This window comes from Artemia franciscana, chromosome 12, assembly GCF_032884065.1.
Source record: "Artemia franciscana chromosome 12, ASM3288406v1, whole genome shotgun sequence".
In the NCBI taxonomy this organism is placed as follows: Eukaryota; Metazoa; Arthropoda; class Branchiopoda; order Anostraca; family Artemiidae; genus Artemia; species Artemia franciscana.
This window is the reverse complement of record NC_088874.1, coordinates 30,991,402-31,019,047: the sequence shown is the minus strand read 5'-3', so window position 1 is coordinate 31,019,047 and position 27,646 is coordinate 30,991,402. Positions and strand designations below refer to the sequence as shown.

The following is a 27,646-nucleotide window of genomic DNA, read 5'->3' as shown; positions in this document are numbered from 1 at the left end:
AAAATTAAAAGTTCTACATGCCTTTTTAAGTAGCCGAAAAATCGGATGGCAACTAGGCTTTTTCTCCCACTCCTTTTTTCTCAAAATCATTCGATCAAAACTATGAGAAATCCTTTCAGCAAAAAAAAAATAAATATGCAAATTTCGTTTTAATTGTTCCTCTGCGGAGAGCCAAAATCAAAACATGCATTGATTCAAAAACTTTCAGAAATTAAATAAAATAACAAACAAGTTTTTTTTTAACTGAAAGTAAGGAGCGACATTAAAACTTAAAACGAACAGAAATTACTTCGTATATGAAAGGGGCTGCTTCCTCATCAACGTCCCGCTCTTTACGCTAAAGTTTTTTACTGTTTTAAAAAGTAGAGTTGGGAGAAAGAGTCAAACTTTAGCGTAAAGAGTGGGGCATTTATGAGGAAGCAACCCCTTTCATACACGAAGTAATTTCTGTTCGTTTTAAGTTTTAATGTCACTCCTTACTTTCAGTTAAAAAAAACTTGTTTTTTTAAATTTAATTTTAAACTGAAAGGAAGAAGCGACATTAAAACTTAAAACGAACAGAAACTACGTGGAATTATAGAATAAGTAGTTGTAGAGTAAGTATAGTTGGGATAAAGAGTGAAAGTTTAGCATAGGGAAAGAGGTGTTGAGGAGGTGACAGCCCCTTTTGTATATAGAATAATTTCTGTTCCTTTAAAGTTTCAATGTAGCTCCTTGCTTTCAGTTAAAAAAAACTTGTTTTTTATTTAATTAACTGTATTGACAATTAATTGGCTAAATACAACTTTCCATAAAGGCTAGTTATTTATAATAAAAGGCTAGTCATTTGGAGCAAATGATATCTTAGCTTAAGATTGAACTTACTAATCGTCAATACCATTTTATTTTAGTTAAAAACAATGTAATATTAAATTTTGTGACAATTATTTCGGTTTTAAATTCAAAACAAACCTATACTAAAAAATCGAGCGGGCATACAAAACTTTGATTTATTCTCTTATTTGTTCAGTAAAGCAAAAATGACAGGGCCTTCTGGTGGGTTTCAAGGGTAGTGATACTGTTATTTGAGGTAATTTACGCACACATTTCATTTGACCGTATTGTTCATAATAATTTGAATTCGTTTTAAGTTCCATTACGTCCTGTATTGAAGTTTTATGCTCATCTTAGGTATGAAAGCTTCTAGAGTCTAATTTCCACTCTGAAGTTTTAAATCCGTTCTTTACCTTTTATGAGACAACTATGTCATATTTGTTTAATATACATTTAATGACGACTTTCAGGTCATAGCTTCTGCGGAGATATCGCCTCTATAGGGCAATTGATCGTCAGGGAATGCTTATTGGTAAGCACTACAGAGTGGACGTTTCCTGGTAATGGTAATCAGCATGACCTCTTTTCCACAAAAGCATAAATAACAAGTTACTCTTTTGAGTATTAACATGTCTTGCTCTGTGTAATTACCACAAACGGCGGAAACCGGTTGAAATTAGAATCATTCTCTTGATACAAGCTTTCATAGTTAGTAATAAATTCAGAGGCGCCATTTGGGCCAAATCTTGGGGTGGGCATGAACTCCATTTTGGGCCTTTCCCAACTTTCACGTAAGAAAAAATGTGAGTTTTGGCAGCACATCGATCGAATATTCAAAGTAAAACTCATTTTCAGCACCCGTATGTTGCATGGAAATGTACTGTAACCCAATGTGGAACTCAGCCACACTGACCTCTAAGATTAATTATAACATCAAAGATCATAATCAACGAGTTTAAGTGATTAAACTGAAAGTGAAAAATTCAACCAGACTAAAGGCTGACCCTCCTCAGCAAGAAAGTTTCTTATTTAAGTAAACAATACGTCGGTGAAACTAATAGGCGTGCAGATCTCAAACACCGATACATAATAAGGCACAAGTGAATTTGAGAAGCGTTAGCTTGCGTATGGTAGAAGTTTTCAATCTTTATCTTCTGGTTCTTATTTTGTATTTATGTTGTTCATAATAAGTGGTGGTAACATGTGTCTATGAATATCACTGCTGAGAAAAGATCAGCAAAATTTGCAGATCGAACTTATTCAACGCCCATGAAGGAACGGTAGGCCTACTAGTTAGTAGGTAATGCCTACTCACAACCTTTATAAACTCAAATAGAATTAACTTTACGCTTTCCTTGACCGTTTTCCTTGGTAAATTAACCCCCCGTCGTAATAATTTTTAAGGGCGTGCATTTTTCATGGGTGAAAATGTCGGATAATTAATCCTTAGATATAGGAAAGATACTCATTCAAATAAAATATTTAAATCCAAGGATTATCCTAAACTGGCACAAAGATCCTACTTCAGTGAATTGTCGTTCAGTTATAACATTTTTCAGTCAAAACAACCATAGTTTGTTAAATTGAGACAAAATATCAATAATTTGAGATGGTTCTTAGGCTTAAGAACTCTCACACCCTTATACAAAATAACCAATTTTCAGGAGCTTAGTTAAAGTAAACAAATTTTGTCTTTTTATTTATGTATTTTATTTAAATCCCATTAATGTCTTCTAAGTTGGATCTATGAAAGCGTAAAGCTCTTGAACTGAAGTGGAAATTTTTTGTGATGAGTTCTGTAATCCCTTGAGCCGTTCATTACTTATTCTAGCCTTTTCCTAATATCAGAGAAGGTACCACGATATGTTTCCAACAAAAGGTGATTGGACTTTCCTAGTGATTAGAAGCTGATGACCCAAGTCATTCAGCATCATGGACTGAATATTAATATAGTGCATCAATTTGCCCTCCCTCCACAAAACCAATAACCCACATGTTTACACAGAATAGACATCGTAACAGCACCTGGTCGTAAAGCTTCAACATGGGGTTATTAGATTAAAAATTGAAAACCATATTCGCTTTCTGATAGCCATAATGTATTGTGGGGCACCTAGCCTACCCTCATACCCTATTAATTTAAATTAAATTAGAAATAAATAATAGACCGTCTGTGTCACAAAAAATATTGTAAACGAAGCTAATGTTAGCCAATTAGGCAAAGCCAATTTTAGAACTTGTGATATAAATGTCAATGTGTCTTTACGTGGCTTCTTATATAAACCAATTTTCTATCTAAAACGCATTAAGCATATGATCCACGCAAAGTATGGTTATTTGATTTTCCCCTAAGTAAATGGGCAGTCTAAAGCCTAGTACATCATCATCATCGTGTACCCAGAATTTTTTTTTCGGAGAGGATGGTAAAAAAGCAACTTTATTTGATAATTAAATTAAAAGTGCCCTGAAATTCTGAAAACTTCGGATTTTAAGGGGGGAAGGTCATCCCTGACTCAGAGCCTTAAAGTTTAATTCATGCCCCACAGCATGTAATGTTATTTTCTGGTCTATTACTAATTTCCTGCCTAGCTTATTATTTCTTTATTTAAGGTTCTTAAACATAATTCAATTTAAAAATTCGGTTTCTTAGTATTAAAAGATCATTTTGCATAATATTCAGATGATTGTAAATTCCCACTTTACATTAAAATTTTCTGTGAAATTCAATTACAGGCCTTAATTTTAGTCCCTAAGTAGAGAAGGTAAGATAAGAAGTAAAATGTTACTTTTATTTACAAAAGAAATAAAACAGGGTCATTGCTATTGAGCAATATTTGAAGCAAAAACAAGAATAAAGTGTTAAACTATTGAAATACAAATTGAAAGAGAACAGAAATTGCTATTTTTTGGGAGAGAAATTGCTCAGATTATTATTTATTTCGCTTAGCTCATCTTAGATCGTTTCAAGGTCACATTTTTTAGTAATCAAGTTAAAAAAACAAGTTTTTTAAATGAAAGTAAGGAGCAACATTAAAACTTAAAACGAGCAGAAATTACTCCGTATATGAAAGGGGCTTTTCTCCTCAACGCCCCCTCTTTACGCTAAAGTTTGATTCTTTGTCTTAACTCTAATTTTAAAACAGTAAGAAACTTTAGCGTAAAGAGCGGGGCGTTGAGGAGAAAAGCCCCTTTCATAGACGGAGTAATTTCTGCTCGTTTTAAGTTTTAATGCTGCTCCTTACTTTCATATAAAAAAACTTGTTTTTTTAATTTAATTTCTGGACGTTTTGAATTGATGCATGTTTTGATCTTGGGTCTCCGCACATAAATAATTAAAACGAAATTTGCATATTAATTAATCGGAATTTTGAAAATTTTAGGATGATTTTGAGAAAAAAGGAGCGAGGGAGAAGGCCTAGTTGCCCTCCAATTTTTTGATTACTTAAAAAAGCAACTAGAACTTGTAATTTCTTACAAACATTTTCATTGGTGAAAAAAATACGTAACTTACGAACTAACTTACGTAACGAACTTCTATATTCGTATGTTTTTATTTCGTATATGAGGGGGTTCAACCCTCATCGATACCTCGCTCTTTACATTAAATCTTAAATTTTGTTCCAATTCCTTAAGAGTGACATCTGAATCACAAAGGCCGTAGAATAAATAGTTGAAATTACTAAAAATACTTTGGCGTAAAGAATGAGATATAACGAGGAGGTAAACCCCTCATATGCGTAATAATTTTTGTTTGTTTTAAGTTTTAATGGTGCTCCTTACTTTCAGTAGAAAAAAACTTTTCATATTTATTTTTCATTGTTTTTTCAAATAATGCTAGAAAATCCTGCGCCCCCTTCATTGAAATTCTCTTCCCCCATGAGCAGTTTCTCCATGGAGATATCCTCCCACGTAGCCCCCCCCCTCAGCTCTCCCCCCTAAACCAAAAAATCCCCCTGAAAACGTCTGTACACTTCCCAGTAACCATTACTGTATGTAAACACAGGTCATAGTCTGTAACTTGCAGCACCTCCCACGGGGACTGCGAGGGAGTAAGTCGTCTCTAAAGACATAGTTATTAGGTTTTTCCACTATGGTGAATAAAATAGCTGTCTCAGAATTTTATTCCGGTGACTTTTGGGAAAAACTGAGCGTGGGAGGGGGTCTAGGTGCCCTCCAATTTTTCGGTCACCTAAAAAGGACACTAGAACTTTTAATTTCCGTTAGAATGAGCCCTCTCGCGACATTTTAGGACGACTAAATCGATACGATAAACCCTGAAAAAAAAAAAAAAAAAAAAAAAAAAAAAAAAAAAAAAAAAAAAAAAAAAAAAAAAACGAATAAACACGCATCCGTGATCTGTCTTCTGGCAAAATATGCGAAATTCCACATTTTTGTAGATAGGAGCTTGAAACTTCTACAATAAGGTTTTCTGATACGCTAAATCTGAAGGTGTGATTTTCGTTAAGGTTGTATGACTTTTAGGGGGTGTTTTCCCCTATTTTCTAAAATGAGGCAAATTTTCTCAGGCTCGTAACTTTTGTAATGTATACTTTTGAAGGTCGTAACTTTTCAAGGGTATAACTGACCTTGATGAAACTTAAATATTTAAAATCAGCATTAAAATGCGATTCTTTTGATGTAGCTATTGGTATCAAAATTCCATTTTTGAGAGTTTCGGCTACTATTGAGCCGGGTCGCTCCTTACTAAAGTTTGTTACCACGATCTGTTTGACTACAAAATAATTATCTTTAGAACACTTTTTTTTACTTTTTTGGCTAAACTTAACCGTAAAAACAGTGGCAAGTCTTTTTCACTGCTCATCTATGTTCAGCCATGATGAAACAAGTGTGAATTCATTAGAATTCTCTATTTTCCATTCCAACAATTAAAGAAAGTTAAAAAAAAGTCGTGGCATGGGTGGATAAAAAGGCTGGGTAAAAATATCATCAGCTATTTTCAACATTGATTCATTCCTTTCTGCGCTCGATCCGATACACTTAAATTGTAAAATATATCAGAGCAACAGCCAGGACTAAGCAAAGAATGACTGTCTATTTTGTGTTTTTATGGCACTTGGTATTAACCAAGTGACATATAGCAATCGCCAATTCTGTCGGTCTGTCTGTCTGTCGGTCTGTCGGTCCCGGTTTTGCTACTTTAGGCACTTCCAGGTAGGCTAGGACGATGAAATTTGGCAAGCGTATCAGGGACCAGACCAAATTAAATTAGAAATAGTCGTTTTCCCGATTTGACCATCTGGGGGGGGGGGAGTGGGGGGCCGGTTAATTCGCAAAAAATAGAAAAAATGAAGTATTTTTAACTTATGAGCGGGTGATTGGATCTTAATGAAATTTGATGTTTGGAATGATATTGTGTCTCAGAGCTCTAATTTTAAATCCCGACCGGATCTGATGATATTGGGGAGATTTGGAGGGGGGAACCTAAAGTCCCGGTTTTGCTACTTTAGGCGCTTCACGGTAAGCTAGGACGATGAAATTTGGCAAGCGTATCAGGGACCAAACCAGATTAAATTAAAAATAGTCGTTTTCCCGATTTGACCATCTGGGGGGGAGTGGGGAGCCGGTTAATTCGGAACAATAGAAAAAATGATGTGTTTTTAACTTATGAGCGGGTGATTGGATCTCAATGAAATTTGATGTTTGGAATGATAGTGTGTCTCAGAGCTCTTATTTTAACTCCCGACCGGACCTGATGACATTGGGGGGAGTTGGAGGGGGGAACCTAAAATCTTGGAAAATACTTAGAGTGGAGGGATCGGGATGAAACTTGATGGGAAAAATAAGCGCAAGTCCCAGATACATGATTGACATAATCGGAACTGATTCACTCTCTTTGGGGTAGTTGGGGGGGGGGGAGTAATTCTTAAAAATTAGAAAAATGAGGTATTTTCAACTTACGAACGGGTAATCGGATCTCAATGAAATTTGATGTTTAGAAGGATATCGTGTCTTAGAGCTCTTATTTTAAATCCCGACCGGATCTGGTGACGAGGGCGGGGAGTTGGGAGGGGGAAACCTAAAACTTGGAAAACACTTAGAGTGGAGGGATCGGGATGAAACATGGTAGGAAAAAACAAACACAAGTCCTAGATAGATGATTGACATAAACGGAACGGATCCGCTCTCTTTGGGGTAGTTGGGGGGGGGGGGGTATTTCTGAAAAATTAAAAAAATGAGGTATTTTTAACTTACGAACGGGTGATCGGATCTCAATGAAATTTGATATTTAGAATGATATCGTGGCTCAAATTTCATAATCGGAACTGATTCACTCTCTTTGCGGTAGTTGGGGGGGGGAGTAATTCTTTAAAATTAGAAAAAATAAGGTATTTTCAACTTACGAACGGGTGATCGGATCTCAATGAAATTTGATATTTAGAAGGATATCGTGGCTCAAAGCTCTTATTTTAAATCCGACCGGATCTGGTGACATTGGGGGGAGTTGGGAGGGGGAAACCTAAAACTTGGAAAACACTTAGAGTGGAGGGATTGGATGAAACTTGGTTGGAAAAATAAGCAGAAGTCTTGCATAAGTGATTTACATAATTAAAACAGATCCGCTCAATTGAGGGGGGGGGGGGGGTAATTCTGAAAAATAAGAAAAAATGATGTATTTTTAACTTACGAAGAAGTGATCGGATCTTCATGAAACTTCATATTTAGAAGGACCTTGTAACTCAGATATCTTATTTTAAATCTCAACCGGATCAAGCGTAATTGGGGGTGGGCAGTTGGGGGGACTGGAAATCTTAGAAAATACTTAAAGCGGTGAGATCAGGATGAAACTGGATGGGAAGAATAGAAACCTGTCTAAGATACGTGACTGACATAACTGGACCAGATATGCTCTCTTTGGTGGAATTGGGGGGGGGGTTAATTTTGAAAATTGAGGTATTTGTAACTTACGAAAGGGTGACCAGATCTTAATGAAATTTGATATTTAGAAGGATCTTGTGCTTTAAAGTTGTAATTCAAATTCCGACCAGATCCTGTGACATTCGGGGGAGTTGGAGGGGGAAACCGGAATTCTTGGAAAACGTGAAAATTGGGGTATTTTTATCTTACGAATAGATGATCGGATCGTAATGAAATTTGATTTTTAGAAGGAATTTTCTTCCTTCCTTCAAAAGAGATCTTTTGACATTGGGGGGGGAGTTGGAGGGGGAAATCTTGGAAAAACACTTGGAGTGGAGGAATCGGGATGAAGCTTGGTGGATAGAATAAACAAATGTCCTTGATACGTGATTGACAGAATCGTACTGGATTCACTCTCTTTGGGGGAGCTGGGGGAGGGGTTCAGTGATTTGGCGAGTTCGGTGCTTCTAGACGTGCTAGGGCGATGAAAATTGGTAGGCGTGTCAGGGAGCTGCACAATTTGACTTGATAAAGTTGTTTTCCCAGATTCGGCCATCTGGGGGGCAAAAGGGAGAGGAAAAATTAGAAAAAATTAGGGATTTATAACTTACGAGTGGGTGATCGGATCTTAATGAATTTTGATATTTAGAAGGACTTTGTGACTCAGAGCTCTTATTTTAAATCTTGACGGGCATTAAGCCTCTTATTTTCCTTTTTAAATCAATCTATTGATTCATAGAATTTTGTTAGAGCTCATACCATATGATCTCTTGGCTCTTAGCTCTTCTCGCCTCGTCACAAGTGCCATATGAGCTCTTAGCTCTTGTTTTCTTGGTAACCATCATATAGAGTAAGTGGTCGTAGAAAGACGCAAAGGGCTTACTTAATTAGGAAATTCTAAGCTCTAATACTATTTTGAAGGGAGAAACAGACAAAACGTTACTCTACCATTCCTTTAACATATAAATATGGCAAAGGATGCCCCACAGTCAAATATAACATCGGATTAATTTTTTAGATTACCTGTCAAAGATAACGCTTTAGCGATGCCTGTAGGAAAAAACCGGTGCTAGGTGGCGTTTTCCGTTCTGAGGATCCCCTGGGAAATTATACCCGTGGAATAGTCCCCCTCCCTGTCCAGAAAATTATACCATTGTGCGGCTCCCACGGAAAATACCCAAATACTCCCGGAAAATCCTCTCCCTCATTCACCTAGATAATTTCGGATTTTCATTAGAAGGGAAACTGAAATTTCTACTCAGCTGCTTAAGTCAAAGGCAATGCCATAGGGCTTTAATATATTATTATTTATTTGTTTTTCCCCAGAGGAATTTCATGTCGAGGTAATTATCGGATAAACTTTGGAAGAAGCTCTTTCGATTGCAAATTAAATGTACTAACGCCATTCTTAAGATTCAAAAGTAACTTGAGGGAAACCTGCCCCCTGCCCTGCATCGTTTTGTCCCCAAAAGAAAGCGATCAAGTTCTGAGATAGCCTTTTTTTCAAAATGTTTTTAAGGCCAAATAACCATGTCTCCTAGTGTGGCAACCACCGATCCAGCAAGCGCTGTAATCTTTACAAGTTGCCCATTTCTGAGATATAAGTTTTTTTAAAGAATATTTCATCCTGGATCTTAAAAAAAACATAGTATATTAAGGTGAAGCTTTAAGGAAATTTTGATACGGATGAAAAACACAATAAAAATACTTTTTGCCCTTGTTGATTGTGAAAATGGAAATATCAACAACTCCTAAGCAACGGAAGAATGAATTAGGTTAAAACTTTCAGTGCAGTTGGAGGGGAAGTTGAAGACAGACTAAAGGGCAGCCAGCCTCTCCACGTTTTTTCCTTTATGTTTCCCTTCTCCTTAATAATTGTCAAGATTCTGTAATCATATCGTTTTTCTTCAGAGTAGTCAAAAGGTCTAAAAGCCATGCCCCCAAAGATTCTGTTTGCTTCCATTTTATCAAACAGTTGGACCAGTAATATCTTAACAACGGCCGAGGGTATTGAGTGGAAAACTTCCTGCATATGTTGTGGGGGATGATTAAAGTGGTTGGATGGCTGCAAATTTCCATCCTAAGCCCACTTTAGCAGCCCCCTATCTCCAAAACATTCGATCAAAATTTCGAAATGGCCAAGTTGTCCGATCAAACAGTTCGTGGTAACGAACTGTAGTAAGGAGCAACCCGGCTCAATGGTAACCAAAACTCTAAAAAATGGAATTTTGATACCAATAGCTACATCAAAAGAATTCAATTTTAATGCTGATTTTAAATAAATAAGTTTCATTAAGTTTAGTCTTACCTATCAAAAGTTACGAGCCTGAGAAATTTTACCTTATTTTAGAAAATAGGGGGAAACACCCCCTAAAAGTCATAGAATCTTAACGAAGCGTATCAGAGAACCCTATTGTAGAAGTTTCAAGCTCCTATCTACAAAAATGTAGAATTTTGTATTTTTTTGCCAGAAGGCAGATCACGGATGCGTGTTTATTTGTTTTTTTTTTGTTTTTCTTTTCCCCAGGGGTGATCTTATTGACCCAGTGGTCCTAGTATGTTGCGAGAGGGCTCATTCTAACGGAAATGAAAGTTCTAGTGCCCTTTTTAAGTGACCAAAAAAATTGGAGGGCACCTAGGCCCTCTCCCACGCTAATTATTTTTCCAAAGTCAACGTATCAAAATTCTGAGATAGCCATTTTATTTAGCGTAGTCAAAAAACCTTATGACTTTGTCTTTGGGGACGACTTACTCCCCCACTGTCCCCGTGGGAGGGGCTACAAGTTACAAACGTTGACCAGTGCTTACATATAGTAATGGTTATTGGGAAGTGTACAGACGTTTTCAGGGGGATTTTTTGGTTGGGGGGAGGGGTTGAGAAGAGGGGGATATGTTCGGGGAACTTTCCATCGAGGAATTTGTCATGGGGGAAGAAAATTTCCATGAAGGGAGCGCAAGATTTTCTAGCAGTATTAAAAAAACAATGAAAAAATAATTGCAAAAAAGTTTTTTCAACTGGAAGTAAGGAGCAGCATTAAAACTTAAAACAAACATAAACTATTACGCATATGAGGAGCCCACCTCCTCCTAATAGCTTGCTCTTTACGCTAAAGTATTTTTAGTAATTTCAACTATTTATTTTAGGCTTTTGTGATTCAGGGGTCATCTTTTGCTAATAAAAACATTCGTAAAAAATTATAAGTTCTAGTTGCCTTTTTAAGTAACCAGAAAATCGGAGGACAACTAGGCTTCCTCCTCCGCTCCTTTTTTCTCAAAATCATTCGATCAAAACTATGAGAAAGCCATTTAGCCAAAAAATAAATATGCAAATTTCGTTTTAATTATTCCTCTGCGGAGAGCCAAAGTCAAAACATGCATTGATTCAAAAACGTTCAGAAATTAAATAAAAAAAAAAACAAGTTTTCTAATTGAAAGTAAGGAGCGACATTAAAACTTAAAACGAACAGAAATTACTTCGTATATGAAAGGGGCTGCTTCCTCATCAACGCCCTGCTCTTTATGCTAAATTTTTTACTGTTTTAAAAATAAGAGTTGAGAGAAAGAGTCAAACTTTAGCGTAAAGAGCAGGGCGTTGAAGAGGAAGCAGCCCTTTCAGCTAAAAAACTTGTTTTTATATTTAATACTCTAAAAGTCAAATAAATTATGCCTATGGGGATTGTATAACACTCCATAGCCTTGGAGAGGAATCCCCAACCCAATCAAAACATACTATATGTATGCTAGTTATCAAAGGGCGTATTGTAAATATCTAAGGAGCATACGAGTGCATTAAGTTGAAACATATAGGGTATGTTGAGGGGGATATTGAAAAATGGTTAATGGGCAACAAGGCTCTTTCTTTGCCATTTTTGTATATCCCCCTCACCTCAGCACTGATCAAGATTTTGAAAGGCAATTTTGTTCACAACAGCAAAAAGGTCTAGTAACTATGGTCCTGGGAATGCAATTCCCCCAAAGTCCCTAGGGTGAGGACTATAAACTTTACAATTTATCCTTTTTTAATTACATGTTCCTTATGAAAAGGGGTAATGTTTGACTCTGAATGTGTTCAAAAAGTTCTTGTGTACTGAAGTGAAACTTCGAGGAATGTTGAGGGGTATGTTTAAATAAATCAAAGGATACTTTGTGCATCCAGTTTTTTAAAAAGACGCATTTGCAATATCTCAAGGACAGCTCACGGTATTAAAGTTCTAACTTTCAGGGTAAGTTTAGAACACTCCGTCATAATAATTGTTAAGCAATTTTACCTCACGGTATATAAGACCACAAAAACATACAAAATGTCTCAAAAGTCACTAGGGTATCAAGTTTGGACTTTCAGGGAATAATGACCTTGGTGTTAAACTCATTTAAAAGCCATTATGTGAATCAAGGTCGTCAGAATATAAACTTTACTACAACACACCACGTAAATTTTTCGGTCAAAATCACGAATAAAAGAGTTTAAATAATCATTTATAGACGAGGCTAAGTGATAACTTTGATGTATATATATTTTCTTACTCCATTAATCCATTAATATTCACTTTTGATCTTTTGAGCATTCTCGGGATGCTTCTTTCAAGTATACTATCTAAAAAATTTGGTTGAATCAAAAACTTAGTTCAAGAACCGTTATAAATCTTGAATCAAATCAAACAGTTCGGGGTAACGAACTGTAGTAAGGAGCGACCCGGCTCAATAGTAAACGAAACTCTAAAAAAAGGAATTCTGATCCTTAAAGATAGCCTACATCAAAAGAATTGAATTTTCATGCTTATTTTAAATATATAAGTTTCATCAAATTTAGTCTTTGTCGTCAAAAGTTACGAGCCTGAGAAAATTTGCCTCATTTTGGAAATAGGGGGAAACTCCCCCTAAAAGTCATAGAATATTAACGAAATCACACCATCGCATTTGGCGTACCAGAGAACCCTATAGTAAAAATTTCAAGCTCCTATCTATAAAAATGTGGAATTTCGTATTTTTTGCCAGAAGATAAATCACGGGTGCGTGTTTTTTTTTTTTCCCAGGGGTCATCGTATCGACCAAGTGGTCCTAGAATGTCACAAGAGGGCTCATTCTAACGGAAATGAAAAGTTATAGTGCCCTTTTTAAGTGACCAAAACAAATGGAGGGCATCTAGGCCCCCTCCCACGCTAATTTTTTTTCAAAGTCAACGGATCAAAATTTTGAGATAGCCATTTACTTAAAACGAACAGAAATTACTCCGTATATGAAATGGGTTGTCCCCGCCGCAATCCCTCGCTCTTTACACTAAAGTTTGACTCTTTGTCACAATTCTACTTTTTAAAACAATTAAAACTTTAGCGTAAAGAGCGAGGGATTGCGGAGGGGACAACCCATTTCATATACGGAGTAATTTCTGTTCGTTTCAAGTTTCAATGTCGCTCCTTACTTTCAGTAAAAAAAAACTAGTTTTTTTTATTTAATATTAACAAAATGCGCGCAAAAATTGTATTGAACAATATGATGACTCTAATTTCAAAAATTGAAATATACCCACCTTCCTATTAATATGTATCTTCAAGCCTTTGTTTGAAATTCACTATTTGGGTAATCTTGGACATTGTCTGTGGGTCTGCATAGAAACACTTCTAGGTCAGAAGTTTTGAAGATTTGAGCATTTCAAGTAATTAATTTGAAAAACTCTCAGAAAAAGGAGTTTTCAAAGCAAAATAAAGAGCCATTTCAAAATTTCAGGCGAGAAGAACTGTAGTCCTATATAAATTCAAACTTAAAACGATAATATTTTACTATGAAAGAATATTGAAGCCCAGAACAAACAGTAATTAAAAAGAATAATCACATTAAACATAAAGATAATAACAGGTGCTGATTTAAATGAACCCTTTCTGAATAAAAGTACAAAGCTACCATGAACTGGTTGCCAAACTAACCCCTACATCAGTAGGTTATAAAGTGGAACTTCCTTAGATCTCCAGGTTTCTTCACTTTTCAAAACTTATCTCAAGATTTGATTTTTATAAGTTGTGAAGCAAATTTGGCAAGGCCTTTCACTGAAAAGAGGCCTTTCATGCCAAGATTTTCATACCTGTCGAAAGTAGAACTAAAATCACGTAATTTAGTTAGTTGCACCCATGAAAAACTTCATTTTGAAATGTTGCACACACGGAAGACTAGAGCCACCTATGGTTACTATTTTCCATATATCTTCCTTGGTTGGGAAGATCAATCTTTTGGTCTTAGTGTCTCAAAGCTTCCCGCCTCTTACATATGTGCTAGAGTTTTAGGATTCAATGGCTGCTTAGAAAGTGAAGTCTGTTCTTTTTTTCATTTTTTAATTGGAAGCCTTAGCCAGTGAGATATTGGTAAAAAGGAAAATGAAATTTCTTGCATATAAAGCACAATTTAGAGTACATCACCCATAAACCAGATTTCTGTCGCACCACAAATAAATGGCGGTGGGAGATAAACCAGAATCACCATAAAATCTGCTATAGATTGGATCGGAAGCCGTAGCCAGGGAAACATGGGTATAAGGGAAAATGAAATTACCTGCACATTCAACACAATTTTGCAGAGAACATCACCGATAAGCCAGGTTTCTGTCGCACCGCAAATAAATGGAGGTGGGAGATAAACCAGAATCACCATAAAATCTACTATAGATTGGTTTAGAAACCGTAGCCAGGGAAGTATGGGTATAAAGGAAAATTAAATTACCTGCACATACAGCACAATTTTGCAGAGAACATCACCCATAAACCAGGTTTCTGTCACATCCCAAATAACTGTAGGTGGAAGACAAACTAGAATCACCATAAAATCTGCTACGGATAAATTCATAATCATAATATTTGTCACTGTTCTCATACTTGGATTTCTGTACAAAGCAGTACAAACCAAGGCATTGCCAGTTAATCCAACAATAAAAACAATGCAATGCAGTACTATTAAGGCCCATTCATAATGAACAGGAAATATATAATCCCGAAGTTCATTGATATAATCTTCATCAGAGATACAAAAGTCGTTAATGCACGGAGATGTGGTAGAATTACTGATGTTCTTACTAGGTTCTTCACTGCCTGATCTGAAGTGAAAGGTAAAATTCATATAGTAGTCTGATGGTACTGTAGAGAAGATGTATTTCAACTCCATGATAACGACAATTTCTCGTGTAACTGGAAGAAATGTGTTCATCAAATAACAAATTCAGCTTTTTGTCTCTTTTTAAATTACCAATGACTGGCAGTTACATGAAAAAAAAAAAAAATAAAATAATGGAAACAACAACAAACAACCACGAATTTGATCCATCCACACTATATTTTTGCTGTTTGAGTCTGTTGGTTTGATCTATAGTAATATTAAACAAAAAAACAAGTTTTTTTTAAATGAAAGTAAGGAGCGATATTAAAACTTAAAACGAACAGAAATTACTCCGTATATGAAAGGGGCTTTTCCTCCTCAACGCCCCGCTCTTTAGGCTAAAGTTTGACTCTTTCTCTTAACTCTACTTTTTAAAACAGTAAAAAACGTTAGCGTAAAGAGTGGGGCGTTGAGGAGGAAAAGACCCTTTCATATACGGAGTAATTTCTGTTCGTTTTAAGTTTTTAATGTCGCTCCTTTCTTTCATTTAAAAAAACTTGTTTTTTTTTGTTTAATTTCTGGACGTTTCTGAATTAATGCATGTTTTGATCTTGGCTCTCCGCACATTAATAATTAAATGAAATTTGCATATTAATTTTTGTCGGCTAAATGGATTTTTAATAGTTTTAATCGGAAGATTTTGAGATAAAAGGAGCGAGGGAGGAGGCCTAGTTGCCCTCCAATTTTCTGATTACTTAAAAAGGCAACTATAATTTTTAATTTCTTACGAACGTTTTCATAAGTAAAAAAATACGTAACTTACGAATTAACTTACGTAGCGAACTTCTGTATTTGTATGTTTTAATTGCGTACATGAGGGGGTTCACCCCTCGTCGATACCTCGCTCTTTACACTAAAGCTTAAATTTTGCCCCAATTCCTTAAGAAATACCCCTGAATCACAAAGGCCGTAGAATAACTAGTTCTTATTACTAAAAATACTTTAGCGTGAAGAGCGAGGTATTACGAGGAGGTAAAACCCTCATATGCGTTATAATGTCTGTTCGTTTTCAGTTTTAATGCTGCTCCTCACTTTCAGTAGAAAAACTTTTCATATTTATTTTTTCCTTGTTTTTTAACATAATGCTACAAAATCCTGCGCCCCCTCCATTGAAAGTCTCTTCCACATGAGAAGTTCCTCCATGGAAAGATCCTCCCATGTAACCCCTCCCCTCAGCTCTCCCCCCAAACTAAAAAATTTCCCCCTGAAAACGTCTATACACTTCCTGGCAACCATTACTATACGTAAACACAGGTAAAAGTTTGTAACTTGCAGCCCCTCCCACGGGGACTGCGGGGGAGTAAGTCGTCCCCAAAGACATAGTTATTAGGTTTTTTGACTATGGTGAAAAAAATGGATATCTCAGAATTTTGATCCGGTGACTTTGGGTAAAAAATGAACGTGGGAGGGGGCCTAGGTGCCCTCCAATTTTTTGGCCACTTAAAAAAGGGCACTAGAACTTTTAATTTCCGTTAGAATGAGCAACTTCTAAAATAGGGTTCTCGGATATGCTGAATCCGATGGTGTGATTTTCGTTCAGATCGTATGACTTTTAGGGGTTGTTTCCCCCTATTTTCTAAAATGAGGCAAATTTTCTCAGGCTCGTAACTTTTGATGAGTAAGATTAATTTTGATGAAACTTATATATTTAAAATCAGCATTAAAATGCAATTTTTTGATGTAACTATTGGTATCAAAATTCCATTTTTTAGAGTTTCGGTTACTATTGAGCCGGGTCGCTCCTTACAACAGTTAGTTACCACGAACTGTTTGATCGGTTCACATAAAGAAAATGAGGAGAAAATGGAAGGGGAAAATAAAGTTAACTTGTTTACAAATTCGTCCATTAACGACTGCTAATTGCACAGAAATAAATTATTGCAACCGTCAGCAACATTTCTATGGGTACCTTTATATCTGGATTCGTCGTGAACAAGTATATTAAAAGAAACATAGTACTGCTGATTAAAATCTCTTGATTCAAACTCTTTGGTTGTTTTTACTGGCCTAAAATTTCACACAGAAGAGTAAATGAGCCAATAAGTTTATTTGAAGGCTGGTAAAAATACATAATAACAAATAATTAATTGGGCCAATATAAAAACGTCGTAGACCTAACCATTGATACTGAAAAATATTTTTTATTACAAAATTATAGGAAAGTAAAATCTCTTCTTCTTTTTATAACAACCGTAATAACACAGCTCTCATTTCAATTTGTATCAGCTAAACCATATTTAACAGATTTCAGTGATCTCTTTCGGTTCGTGTTCAAGCTTCATTATTTTTTGAAAGACATTTCAAATTACATGTCATTCACGAGTCGTTTTATGTCTTTTTAAAATCTTTATAAAGTCTTTAGTCTCTTGAAGTTTTCAAAAAGCTTTATGAAGTCTTTATTCCTTGATGAAGTAAGTATGCCTCTCCGGATGGAACCAGTTGATACGTTCTCCTCGATCTATCTTGTGCCTTAAATTAGCCTTTCTTGGGAAACATTGTGAGATGCTTTGGCTTTGGCCCCCCAATGTCAATTGCACGAATCAGGATTTAGAACTAAACGAGATATATACATTATTGTTGAGATATTATAACTCTAAATTATTTTTCTTCTTTTTAAAAACATTTCCACCTCCTTTGGAACCATTAGTCTTGCTCACTTAGTTGCCACAGTCATGATAAAATCCGTAATACCAGTAGAAAAAAGAAGAGAGTTTGGGGAGATGATCCATTCAAGAGTACACCGTACTCTTGGTACGGTGTACAATACACCGTAAAAACTTTTAAGCTTAGTCGTTTTGAGAGTTCTTTTCGCGACAAATGAGAGCTTACTACTTAACTTTGTGCAATTATTTTTCTTTTTATTTATATACGAATTAAATGCAACATAAAACAACGTTTTTCCATAGGAGATTAAGGTAATTTTAAGGGAACGGATAGAAATTATTCCTTAAGCCTGGAGGCTGCTACATAGTTTTACATAGTATACATAGTTACAAAGCTTACATCTAAACACCAAAAACAAGAAGACCAATAGAGAATTTCTCAGGAAAGTGGGAAACAAATTAGTATTAATATTTTCTATTGTTCTTCTTGTTTTTGGTGTTTGTGATAGAAAGGCAATGTCGTCTTCGTCGCTATTTTCATAGTTTACATAGTTTTCATAAATTTTCTTCACATTGGCACAGCAATTTTTAACTTTCAATCTCACATCGGTTTTTGCCAGGTTAAGCTTTGGTCTCACGCTAAGCTGAAAGAAACTAAGCAAAAACCGGTTCTACAATGATTCTTGGATTTAAGTTTGATGTGGATCAGAGAAAAATAGTAAAACGGTAGGAGATTAAAGGTTAATTTTAAAACTGGAAATGAACGGAAAATTATTCTTTAAACCTGGAAGCTGGTCTTTTCTCATCCCCCCGTTCTAAAGTGGTTGCAAAAAAGGGTTGTTGTAAAGTTGTTCCTGCAGAAACGAAAAAAAACAAAAAACAGTCAAGATTTAGCATAAAGCACATGAAACCGAATAGTTTTTATAAAGTACTAACGATGATATAGTTGAGTTAGACACATTTGGTCAAGCCTCCATAATATTGCAGAATTTAATTCGATCTGTCAGAACTCTACGATTACTTTTCTATCTCACGAAGCAAGATGGGCCTAAAAAAATTCTTCTAAACTTAATTTCGACCGGGAAAAAACACCCTGTACTTCAACTATTTAAATTTTTATATCTTCACCGCACCCTCCATTTCCATTTTCATACTAAAGTGAAGCTATTCACTCTCTTGATTTTGGTTAACCAAAATCACCTTTTCATCCTCATCGTTAGAATACTTCGAACTAAAGAAAAACGGAAACCTATAGAAAAAAAATAAATAAAAACACACAGTAAAATATTAAAATGTAAAGGACAAAATACTTATATCTTAACCTCACATTTACATCGCGAAGTGCCAAAAAAAATAATTGATAAAATTTCTCTCCTCCGAAAATCCTTTAAAAATGCGGCAAACTGTTTTTCTCTTCCGTGAAGTCAAACAGTTTGTGGTAATAAACTGTAGTAAGGAGCGACCCGGTTCAATAGCAACTGAAACTCTAAGAAATAGAATTTTGATACCAATAAATATATCAAAGGAAACGCCTTTTTACGCTGATTCTAAATATATAAGTTTCATCAAGTTTAGTTCTACCCATCAAAAGTTATGAGCCTGGGAAAATTTGCCTTATTTTCAAAAAGGGGTATACACCCTCTAAAAGTCAGAGTATCTTAACGGAAATCATACCATCAGTTTCAGCGTATCATAGAACCCTAATGTAGAAGTTTCAAGTTCCTATCTATAAAAATGTGGAATTTTGTGTTTTTTCCCAGAAGACAGATCACGGATGCGTGTCTATTTGTTTGTTTTTTTTTTTTTTTGCTTTTCCCAAGGGGTGATAGTATCGACCCACTGGTCCTAGAACGCTGCGACAGGGCTCATTCTAACGGAAGCTAAAAGTTCTAGTGACCTTTTTAAATTACCAAAAAATGGAGGGCACCTAGGCCCCCTCTCACGCTAATTTTTTCCCAGAGGCACTGGATCAAAACTTTGATATAGCCATTTTGTCTAGCATAATCGAAAAACCTAATAATTAAATCTTTTAGGGCGACTTAATCCCCCACAGACCCAAGTGGAGGGGCTACAAGTTACAAACTTTGACCATTGTCAAACAGTTCGTGGTAATGAACTGTAGTAAGAAGCGACCCGGCTCAATAGTAACCGAAACTCTAAAAAACGCAATTTTTATACCAAAAGTTACATCAAAAGAATTGCATTTTAATGCTGATTTTAAATATTTAAGTTTCATCAAGTTTAGTTTAACTCATTAAAAGCTACGAGCCTGAGAAAATTTGTCTTATTTTAGAAAGTAGGGGAGACACCCATTAAAAGTCATAAAATATTAACGAAAATCACACCACCAGATTCAGCGCATTAGAGAACAAATGGGGAATTTTGTATTTTTTGCCAGAAGACAGATTTTATGTTTGTTTGTTTGTTGTTTTTTTTTCTCGGGAGTGATCGTATCGACCCATTGGTTCTAGAATGTCGCGAGAGGGCTCATTCTAACGAAAATTAAAAGCTCTAGTGCCTTTTTAAGTGACCAAAACATCAGAGGGCATCTTGGCCCCCTCCCACGCTCATTTTTTCCCCAAGTGACCGGATAAAAATTTTGCGATAACCATTCTATTCAGCGTAGTCGAAAAGGAATTACATGGGGGAGGGAGTTACGTGGGAGTATCTTTCCATGGAGAAATTTATCATGAGAGAAGAGAATTTCCATGAAGGGGGTGCAGGATTTTCTAGCATTATTAAAAAAAACAATGAGAAAATAAATATTTTATTTTTCAAATGGAAGTAACGAGCAGCATTAAAACTTAAAACAAACATAAGATATTACGTAAATAAGGGGGTTCGTCTCTTCCACAATACCTTGCTCTTTACGCTAAAGCATTTTAGTAATTTTAACTATTTATTCTATGACCTTTGTGATTCAGGGGTTATTCTTAAGGATTTGGGACAAAATTCAAGCTTTAGTGTAAAGAGCGAGGTATTGAAGAGGGGGCAAAACCCCTCATATACGTAATAAAAATACACAAATGTAGAGGTTCGTTACGTAAGTTAACTCGTAAGGTACGTATGTTTATTACTAACAAAAACTTTCGAAAAAAAATCTAGTTGCACTTTTAAGTAACTAAAAATTGGAGGGCAACTAGGCCTCCACCCCCACGCCATTTTTTTTATCAAAATCTTCCAATCAAAACTAGGAGAAAGCCATTTAGCAAAAAAAAAAACAATATACAAATTTTGTTTTAATTATTCATGTGCGGTGAGCCAAAAGCAAAACATGCATTAATTAAAAAACGTTCACAAATAAAAAAAAACATTTTTTTAACTGCAATTAAGGAGCGACATTAAAACTTAAAACGAACAGAAATTATTCTGTATATGAAAGGGGTTGTCCTCTCCTCAATGCCTCGCTCTTTACGCTAAAGTTTTTTATTGTTTTAAAAAGTAGAGCTGTGAGAAAAGTCAAACTTTAGCATAAAGAGTGGGGCGTTGAGGAGAAAACAACTCTTTTCATATATAAAATAATTTCTGTTCGTTTTAAGTTTTAATCTCGCTCCTTACTTGCAGTTAAAAAAACTTTTTTTAATTTAATTTTTCCTTAAAGTTCAGACTTTACATTCTATGTTATTTGAAATTTCAGTCTTTACTTTCTTGTTCAAAACTTGTCCAGAAAATTTTATACGTTGGTACATTTTTTTTTTCATTTGCTTTCAAATTCAGAGCTACTGTGGTCTAGGAACTGATGCTTTGATTATGGGTAACTTAACTATTTCTAATAATATAGAAAAATATGGCAAATCTGAAGCTAAAAAAATACAACCATGTAGACGAAACGTTCCAAATATCGTCCCCGTCGGCAACCAAAAGCCAATATATAGCCAAAGCCAATATAGCCAATATAAGCCAATATAAGCCAATAAAAGCCAATATAGCCAAACAAAAAGCAGGTCGTCCTTGAACAGGGTGGTAGGATGTCACAAGGAAAGATTTAATGGAAGTGAAAACTTCTTGGGAGGAATAAAGAGGGAGTCTTTGAAAAGTTTGGGATGGAGGAGACTCGTGTGTAGCTGTTCTGGCCCCAGGCAGCTTGGTACTATAGTGACTTGTTAGTAGTATTATCAGTTGAACTAACTCCCATCCTATATACCCTACTAGTCCAAAAATAAATACTTGGAATTGTTTCTCTTTAATATCGTCCAAAGAGCACCTACACAAGGAATGTCATTTCTATTGTATAGCTCATAATAATAATAGAAATTACACTGCTGTCCGTAATATAAAGAGATGAATATTCCAAACTTGGGAACTTTGATGAGAATTACGGAGAAAAGAAAGTAGAAGCTCAAATATTCTTGCAAAATATCGAATAACTTGGCTGCAGTAATCAAAAGGTATTATGTAATGATATGTGAATTTTATTAAGAGGCTCAACCAACTAAAACAAGGGGTTTGGGGTATTTGTGCTTATTATCAAGCAACCGTACTACTTCTGTTTGCTACCACTACTATAGCTACTACTACTACTACTGCTGCTACTACTACTAATAAAAATATTGCTGCTGCTACTACCACTACTACTACTACTATAGCTATAACTACTAAAACACTACTAGTATCAAAAATACTGCTTTTTATACTACTACTACTAATGCTATTACTACTACTACTACTAATGCTAACAACTCAGTACATCCCAAGTCACTCTAGGCCAACGCAAATGCGCTCGCTCATCCTCCACCACAAGTTGTTCAAAGCTTTCCTCTGCATCCCTTCCCATGATACTTGAATTTTTTCTCTCCTAATTACTTCTTCTTTAAACATTTGAAAACGACCTACGATTGTTTGGCCCCAGACGAGTAGCCAATATTCTCTGGCAAATTATGTCATCCTCAATCCGTAAAACATGACATAAACGTTAACGTTTCATGGTTACAGTAATAGCTGCAACCTAGTAATGAGCGAAGCACGGCCCTTAATAACCAAAAGTTGAAAAAAATTATGTGAATTTAAATTAAGAGCCTGTAAGCCCTCAAAACTGACATCAGATTCAACTGAAGAGTACAGCATTGGAGTTAGTGATTTTGCAATAACTAAGCTTTCAAGCCAAATTGTATTTTTGTCTTCTTGATCCGGGCCAAAAGATGATATTTTTCAAAACAAGCCAGTGGTTTGAAGTTTGAATTATTTGATTGGCCAGGGCCAAAAGAAGGGCCACCCCTACGCAAAGTTCGTTGTATAGAACTAGTAGTAATTTAGTTTTTAGTCTGCATTGAAACTCCGCTTAGGGAGTCTATCTTCAGAGATTATAGATTTGTGTTAAAGTAATCTTGGGAAGAATACAATTGGGTTATTTTCTACAATCGCGTAGATAACATTTCCAGGAACCCAGGCACGTTAGGGAAAAAGTTCGCGAGAAAAGACCATCATTAGTATATCGACATGTGGGCTTGTTTACCATTCACAGAGATAGCTAGAGATATTCAGGATGACTCAGGTTGTGACACTCATGGTCTAGAGTTTGACCCGTTTGACGGTTCGATCACGTTACCATAACCTGGAACAGGGTTTACCGTAATAGGGTATTACCATACTCTATTTTTGCGGTACATTAGTGGTGACCGCGAGGTATTCCGTTACTATATTTGGGGCCAGCGTTGGTTTCACTCTAATAAGTGGTGCCGAGTGACCATTCTTTGCCAATATATGGTGACAGCCAGTCAAGGATAGTCATCAGAAGATTTCCAAAAAGACGATTTAATTTAGCCCACACAGTATTCGATTGTGATTACATATAAAAAATAGCGGGAAAAAGATGGAATCGATTAAAAAGATGACGAAGATCTGAATGGGCGTTGCCTAGTTAGAATAAAATAAATTTTTTCGATTATATGACGCAACTAATTGGCTTGCGAAAAGATTCAGCAAATTTAGTCATAACAAGTTTCACGGATACCGGAGGTTTGACATTGGAAAAAAGGATTTTCATTTAGACTGAAGAAGTATTTTGATGTTAGCTGAATTTTGAAATAATGGCAGATACACAGAAGATTCATACAAGGTCAGGAAAGGAACAAAATGAATAGAATTAGATACGAGGTTGAAAAAAGCTACCTTGGTAAACAAAAGAAATGTTTTCAAATTCACATTTATATGCGACTCCCGCTAAGAGTGTCCTAGGGAATTCACCATCAAGTGGAACCCTATATATATTTCAGGGGGTGAAATAGAAATTTCTGACACGTGCGAAGGGGGGGGGGACTTTAAAAGAAATTCAAAAATAGGACGATCTCCGGTACAGCCTGTAGAGGGAGAAAGAAATATTGACTCAAAAGAAATTATTCCCAGATAAGGGAGACCTAGATAACGAAACGGATGTGTGAGTACAAAGAATATAATCGGTAAGGAGCACACCCGGTAATATAAGAAAACATGAAACAGAAACAGAGGCGGTAATACGCGAAGAAAAATTATTACCTGAAAATGTGAGGAAAGCAAAACCAACTTACCCCTCGGATGCTATGTAAAATGAAGGGGAGCTGCGAGTAAGAAAAATACAAATAAAGATGAAATAGAAAACGAACTGACTCATACAAAGAATTAAGAGAATATAATGACAGAAGGAATCAAAACAGACCCAGTAGCAGGTAGTCGAAGATCAATGTCCAGCAGGGGGTCACGACAAACTAGATCTTACGCAAATGCTGAATCACTAAGTGCAAAAAGAAGAGGGAGATAAAAAGGAAAGAGAGAAATGAAATAGCCAAAGAAAAAAGAGGAGAATGAAAGAATCGCCAGAGAACAAAGGAAGGAGGCAGATAAGAGAAGAAAGAAAACAACTGATGGAGATAATTTCAGGGAGAAATTTCCAAGAGCCTCAAAGGTCGTCTATAATACATTTAATGCATACAATAAACATTCAACCAATGAAAAAATGAAGATGTACATTTATATCTCCACAATTTTGAAAAAAAACAACTGAGGAACTAAAAGGATGGCCGAGAGAAAACTGGGTGACATTAATTCGGCCCTTCCTTAACTACAAACCACAAACAGCTTTTAAGGCATTACTGGTGTACTACCCAAGAGATATTGAAAGATTAAAACAAGCAATTTTTGAAAAGTTTCAACCCTCCCCGAGCACTTTCAAAGAAGGTTCAGATGCGAAAGAAAGCGACTCAACGAAACTTGCAAAAAATACGGGACCAAATTGAAAGATACGTGTTTAAAATGGCTGGAGCTAAAAGCTTAAAGAATGTTTGAAGACCCAGAGGAGGTAAAAGCAAAGATGATGGAAGTGATAGAAAAAAAGTGATTGATCAATTTCTAGGAAATACCTATCCAAATATGACAAGATACTCAAAAGAGAAAAACACCCAAACGATAGAAGGTATGACGGAATTAGCAGATAGACATACTGAAATAATAAGTGACGTAATCCCGCCAATAGCAAGGCTTGGAGGTTGTAGCAGGAATGAATACTCAGAGAGTACACAGAAAATAAAAACGTTGTAAGCCAGACATGACAAAGGCAAACAGAATTAACGTGCTACCCTTGCAACTCCGTCAGCCACTATAGCATCTATTTCTCGGGAAATACGGTAAAAAACAGGAACAATATGATATTAGGCCACCTGTTTTAACTGTAATAAACGTGGACATTGTACCTCTGATTGCCGTAACGCAAATAAAATTCAGGACAATAACTGCAAAACAAGGGATGATGGGCCCAAGGGAAAGCAGGGCAATCCAAGAAACGATAGATGCCACAACGGTCGATCCCAAGAGAATGGGAAAAAGTACCAGACATATGAAATGACCGCAAGGGTTTGAAGCCTCAAATATAAGAAAACTTAGCGCATTTGCAGAATCACACAAAGAATGTGGCGAACTAAATGGTAAATAGGTGGAAATAGCTATTGATTCCTGCAGTGACCAAACCTATGTAAAGAAAGATTTGATATATATATATATATATATATATATATATATAGAAAAGAAAAATCTCCAAGGCGAAAGCACAAACACATTAAAAAAAAAAAAAAAAAAAAAAAAAAAAAAAAAAAAAAAAAAAAAAAAAAAAAAAAAAAAAAAAACAGAAGGAGAAAAGGAAGACTGTTCTCCTACATTAGTGATTAATATAGATCAGCATCTGAATGAGGCCTTAACCCTACTCATCCATACAATCACATAGGTAAAACAGCAAAGCCATATACAATCAACCGTAATAGGTGTCTCAAAATTGTGATTGGATGTTTGTTTTGGAAAATGATGGATGTTGGAGGCTGAATGCCCTCAAATCACTTTTTACTTTTAAAAAGAGCACTTTAACTTCAATTCCAATCAAATGAGCCCTGTATAAAATTTGTTGCACCAGCCATTCCCTATAACATTAGATGTCCCCAGGGCATAACCTTGCAAACCTTACCTAGGACTCTGGTGGACTGTGTCAACCCTGAAGAATTCGTTACTAGTTATTTGGCCTATTTTTAACAAAATAACTATCCCACAATTTTGATGAGATACTTCCAGGAAAATAGGAAATCGGGGGGGGGGGGTTTGGTTGGCTGCCCTTCACGACATTTGACTCTTAAAACGGAACTAGAACTTTCGATTCCCAATACCACAACCACCCTTTTCATAAAAACCTTATATGTATTCGGGGTTGTTTCAACCCTGAAGACCACACTATTTGATCTTTGGACTATTTTGAACAAAATGGCTATCTTAAAATTTGTATTGAATGCATTAAGGAAAAGAGAACGTGAGAGAAGGGCTAGTTGCCATTTGATCACTGTTGACTCTAAAAAGGACGCTAGTTCTTCTGATTTCCCATTGAATGAATCATTTTCGGACTTCCTACGACCAACACTTCCATAAAATCTTGAATGTCAACAATTGGAAACTAGTATAACTTATAGCCCTTACCCTGAGGACCGTGGGGGAGGTTGTCACCCCAAAGACATTTTTACTTGACATTTCAAATATGCTGAACAAAATGACTGTACCAAATTGTGATTGGATGTGTCTCGGAAATGATGTATTTTAGACTATTAAAAAGGACACTAAAACTTACAATTTCCTATCGCATGAGCTCCTTTTGAAGTTTATCGACAACAACTTCTATGCGAAGTGCCATAGTCTAAAAAAATAAGCAAATATACTTTCGGAAATGTTGGCGGAATGTTGCCAGAAATTTCGGAATGTTGGCGGAAAGCAAATGGCTTTCCGCCAACATTGGCAGCACTATCACGCTACCCTTGATATACTAACAAGGAAGTGTAGAATGTTGTTCAGGTGTGTAAGCAGAGATTATGTCAAGAGAATAAGAGGGGGGCTTAGTTTATTACAGTCTATTTGTATATAATCATACGATTTGTCTTCTTGATTTATTTGAAGGGGGTATTTAAAAAACGATAACAATTAGAACAATCTGCATTTGAAATAACAAAATTCGTGAATTCGCTTATTTCTCTTGTAAAAAATAAATAAACAATTAAAACAACCAATAAGAACATTCTTCTCTGATATCTCTGCAGTATGTACAACCGCTGGGAAGATGTAAGCCCCTTAGACTCCCTGAGTACACCTCAAGCGAAGATTTACAGGTCTTTACGCTACTTTTATTCCTTTGTTTTATTGTTTCAACGATGTAAAGTACTTTACCAACAGGCATTACTTTATGATGAATATGCTCTTTAGGAATCAATCCTTTTACAGATCATATTCGCAAACAGAGGTCAACCCATAGCTGTCATCTCGCTCTTAATAATTCAATTCCCTCTTATCACATAAAACTCTTATATCTTAGGTTTGTAGGTTTTTCCATTATAATTTAGAGGTAGTTTATGTCTGAATGTTCAAGCCAGTGTTTACAATTCTTCGTTTTTCATAAATTTGACATAAAGCTACAGTACTTTTTAGCTCTTTCTATTGCTGAATACATCATTCTATACTTCAAAACTACTAATTAATTCTATATAATATTCTCTTAACATGACCGTTTGGCTCTGAAATTTTTGAAAGACCCTGGTATTTTTGGGCTTGACATGGACAAAGAAATTATCGAAAGGCTTGGGTTCTTAAAAGTGACAACAGTCATGGCTGAAAGTTACAAAGACTGGCAAAATAAAAATTTCTATTTTCCTATCTCCTGATGTCTAATTGATTCATTTTTTAAGTTATAAATCTGGTGTGAGGATGGGAATTGAAAAGGGTTTCAG

At 35.7% G+C, this 27,646-nt stretch overlaps 1 protein-coding gene across 3 annotated transcripts in view; it reads right to left on the bottom strand.

The window, feature by feature from the left end:
- The window catches only part of LOC136033983 (orexin receptor type 2-like), a 232,175-nt gene that overhangs the window by 179,665 nt on the left and 24,864 nt on the right, over positions 1 to 27,646 (bottom strand). For 2 of the 3 annotated variants that reach the window (XM_065715015.1, XM_065715012.1), the window contains exon 2: positions 14,398 to 14,858. In XM_065715015.1, coding sequence (XP_065571087.1) covers positions 14,398 to 14,835 — 438 coding nt within the window. In that variant the 5' untranslated portion in view covers positions 14,836 to 14,858. Of the gene's footprint in view, positions 1 to 14,397; positions 14,859 to 26,499; positions 26,566 to 27,646 lie in introns of all 3 variants that reach the window. The other variant, XM_065715013.1, reaches the window with a different exon arrangement.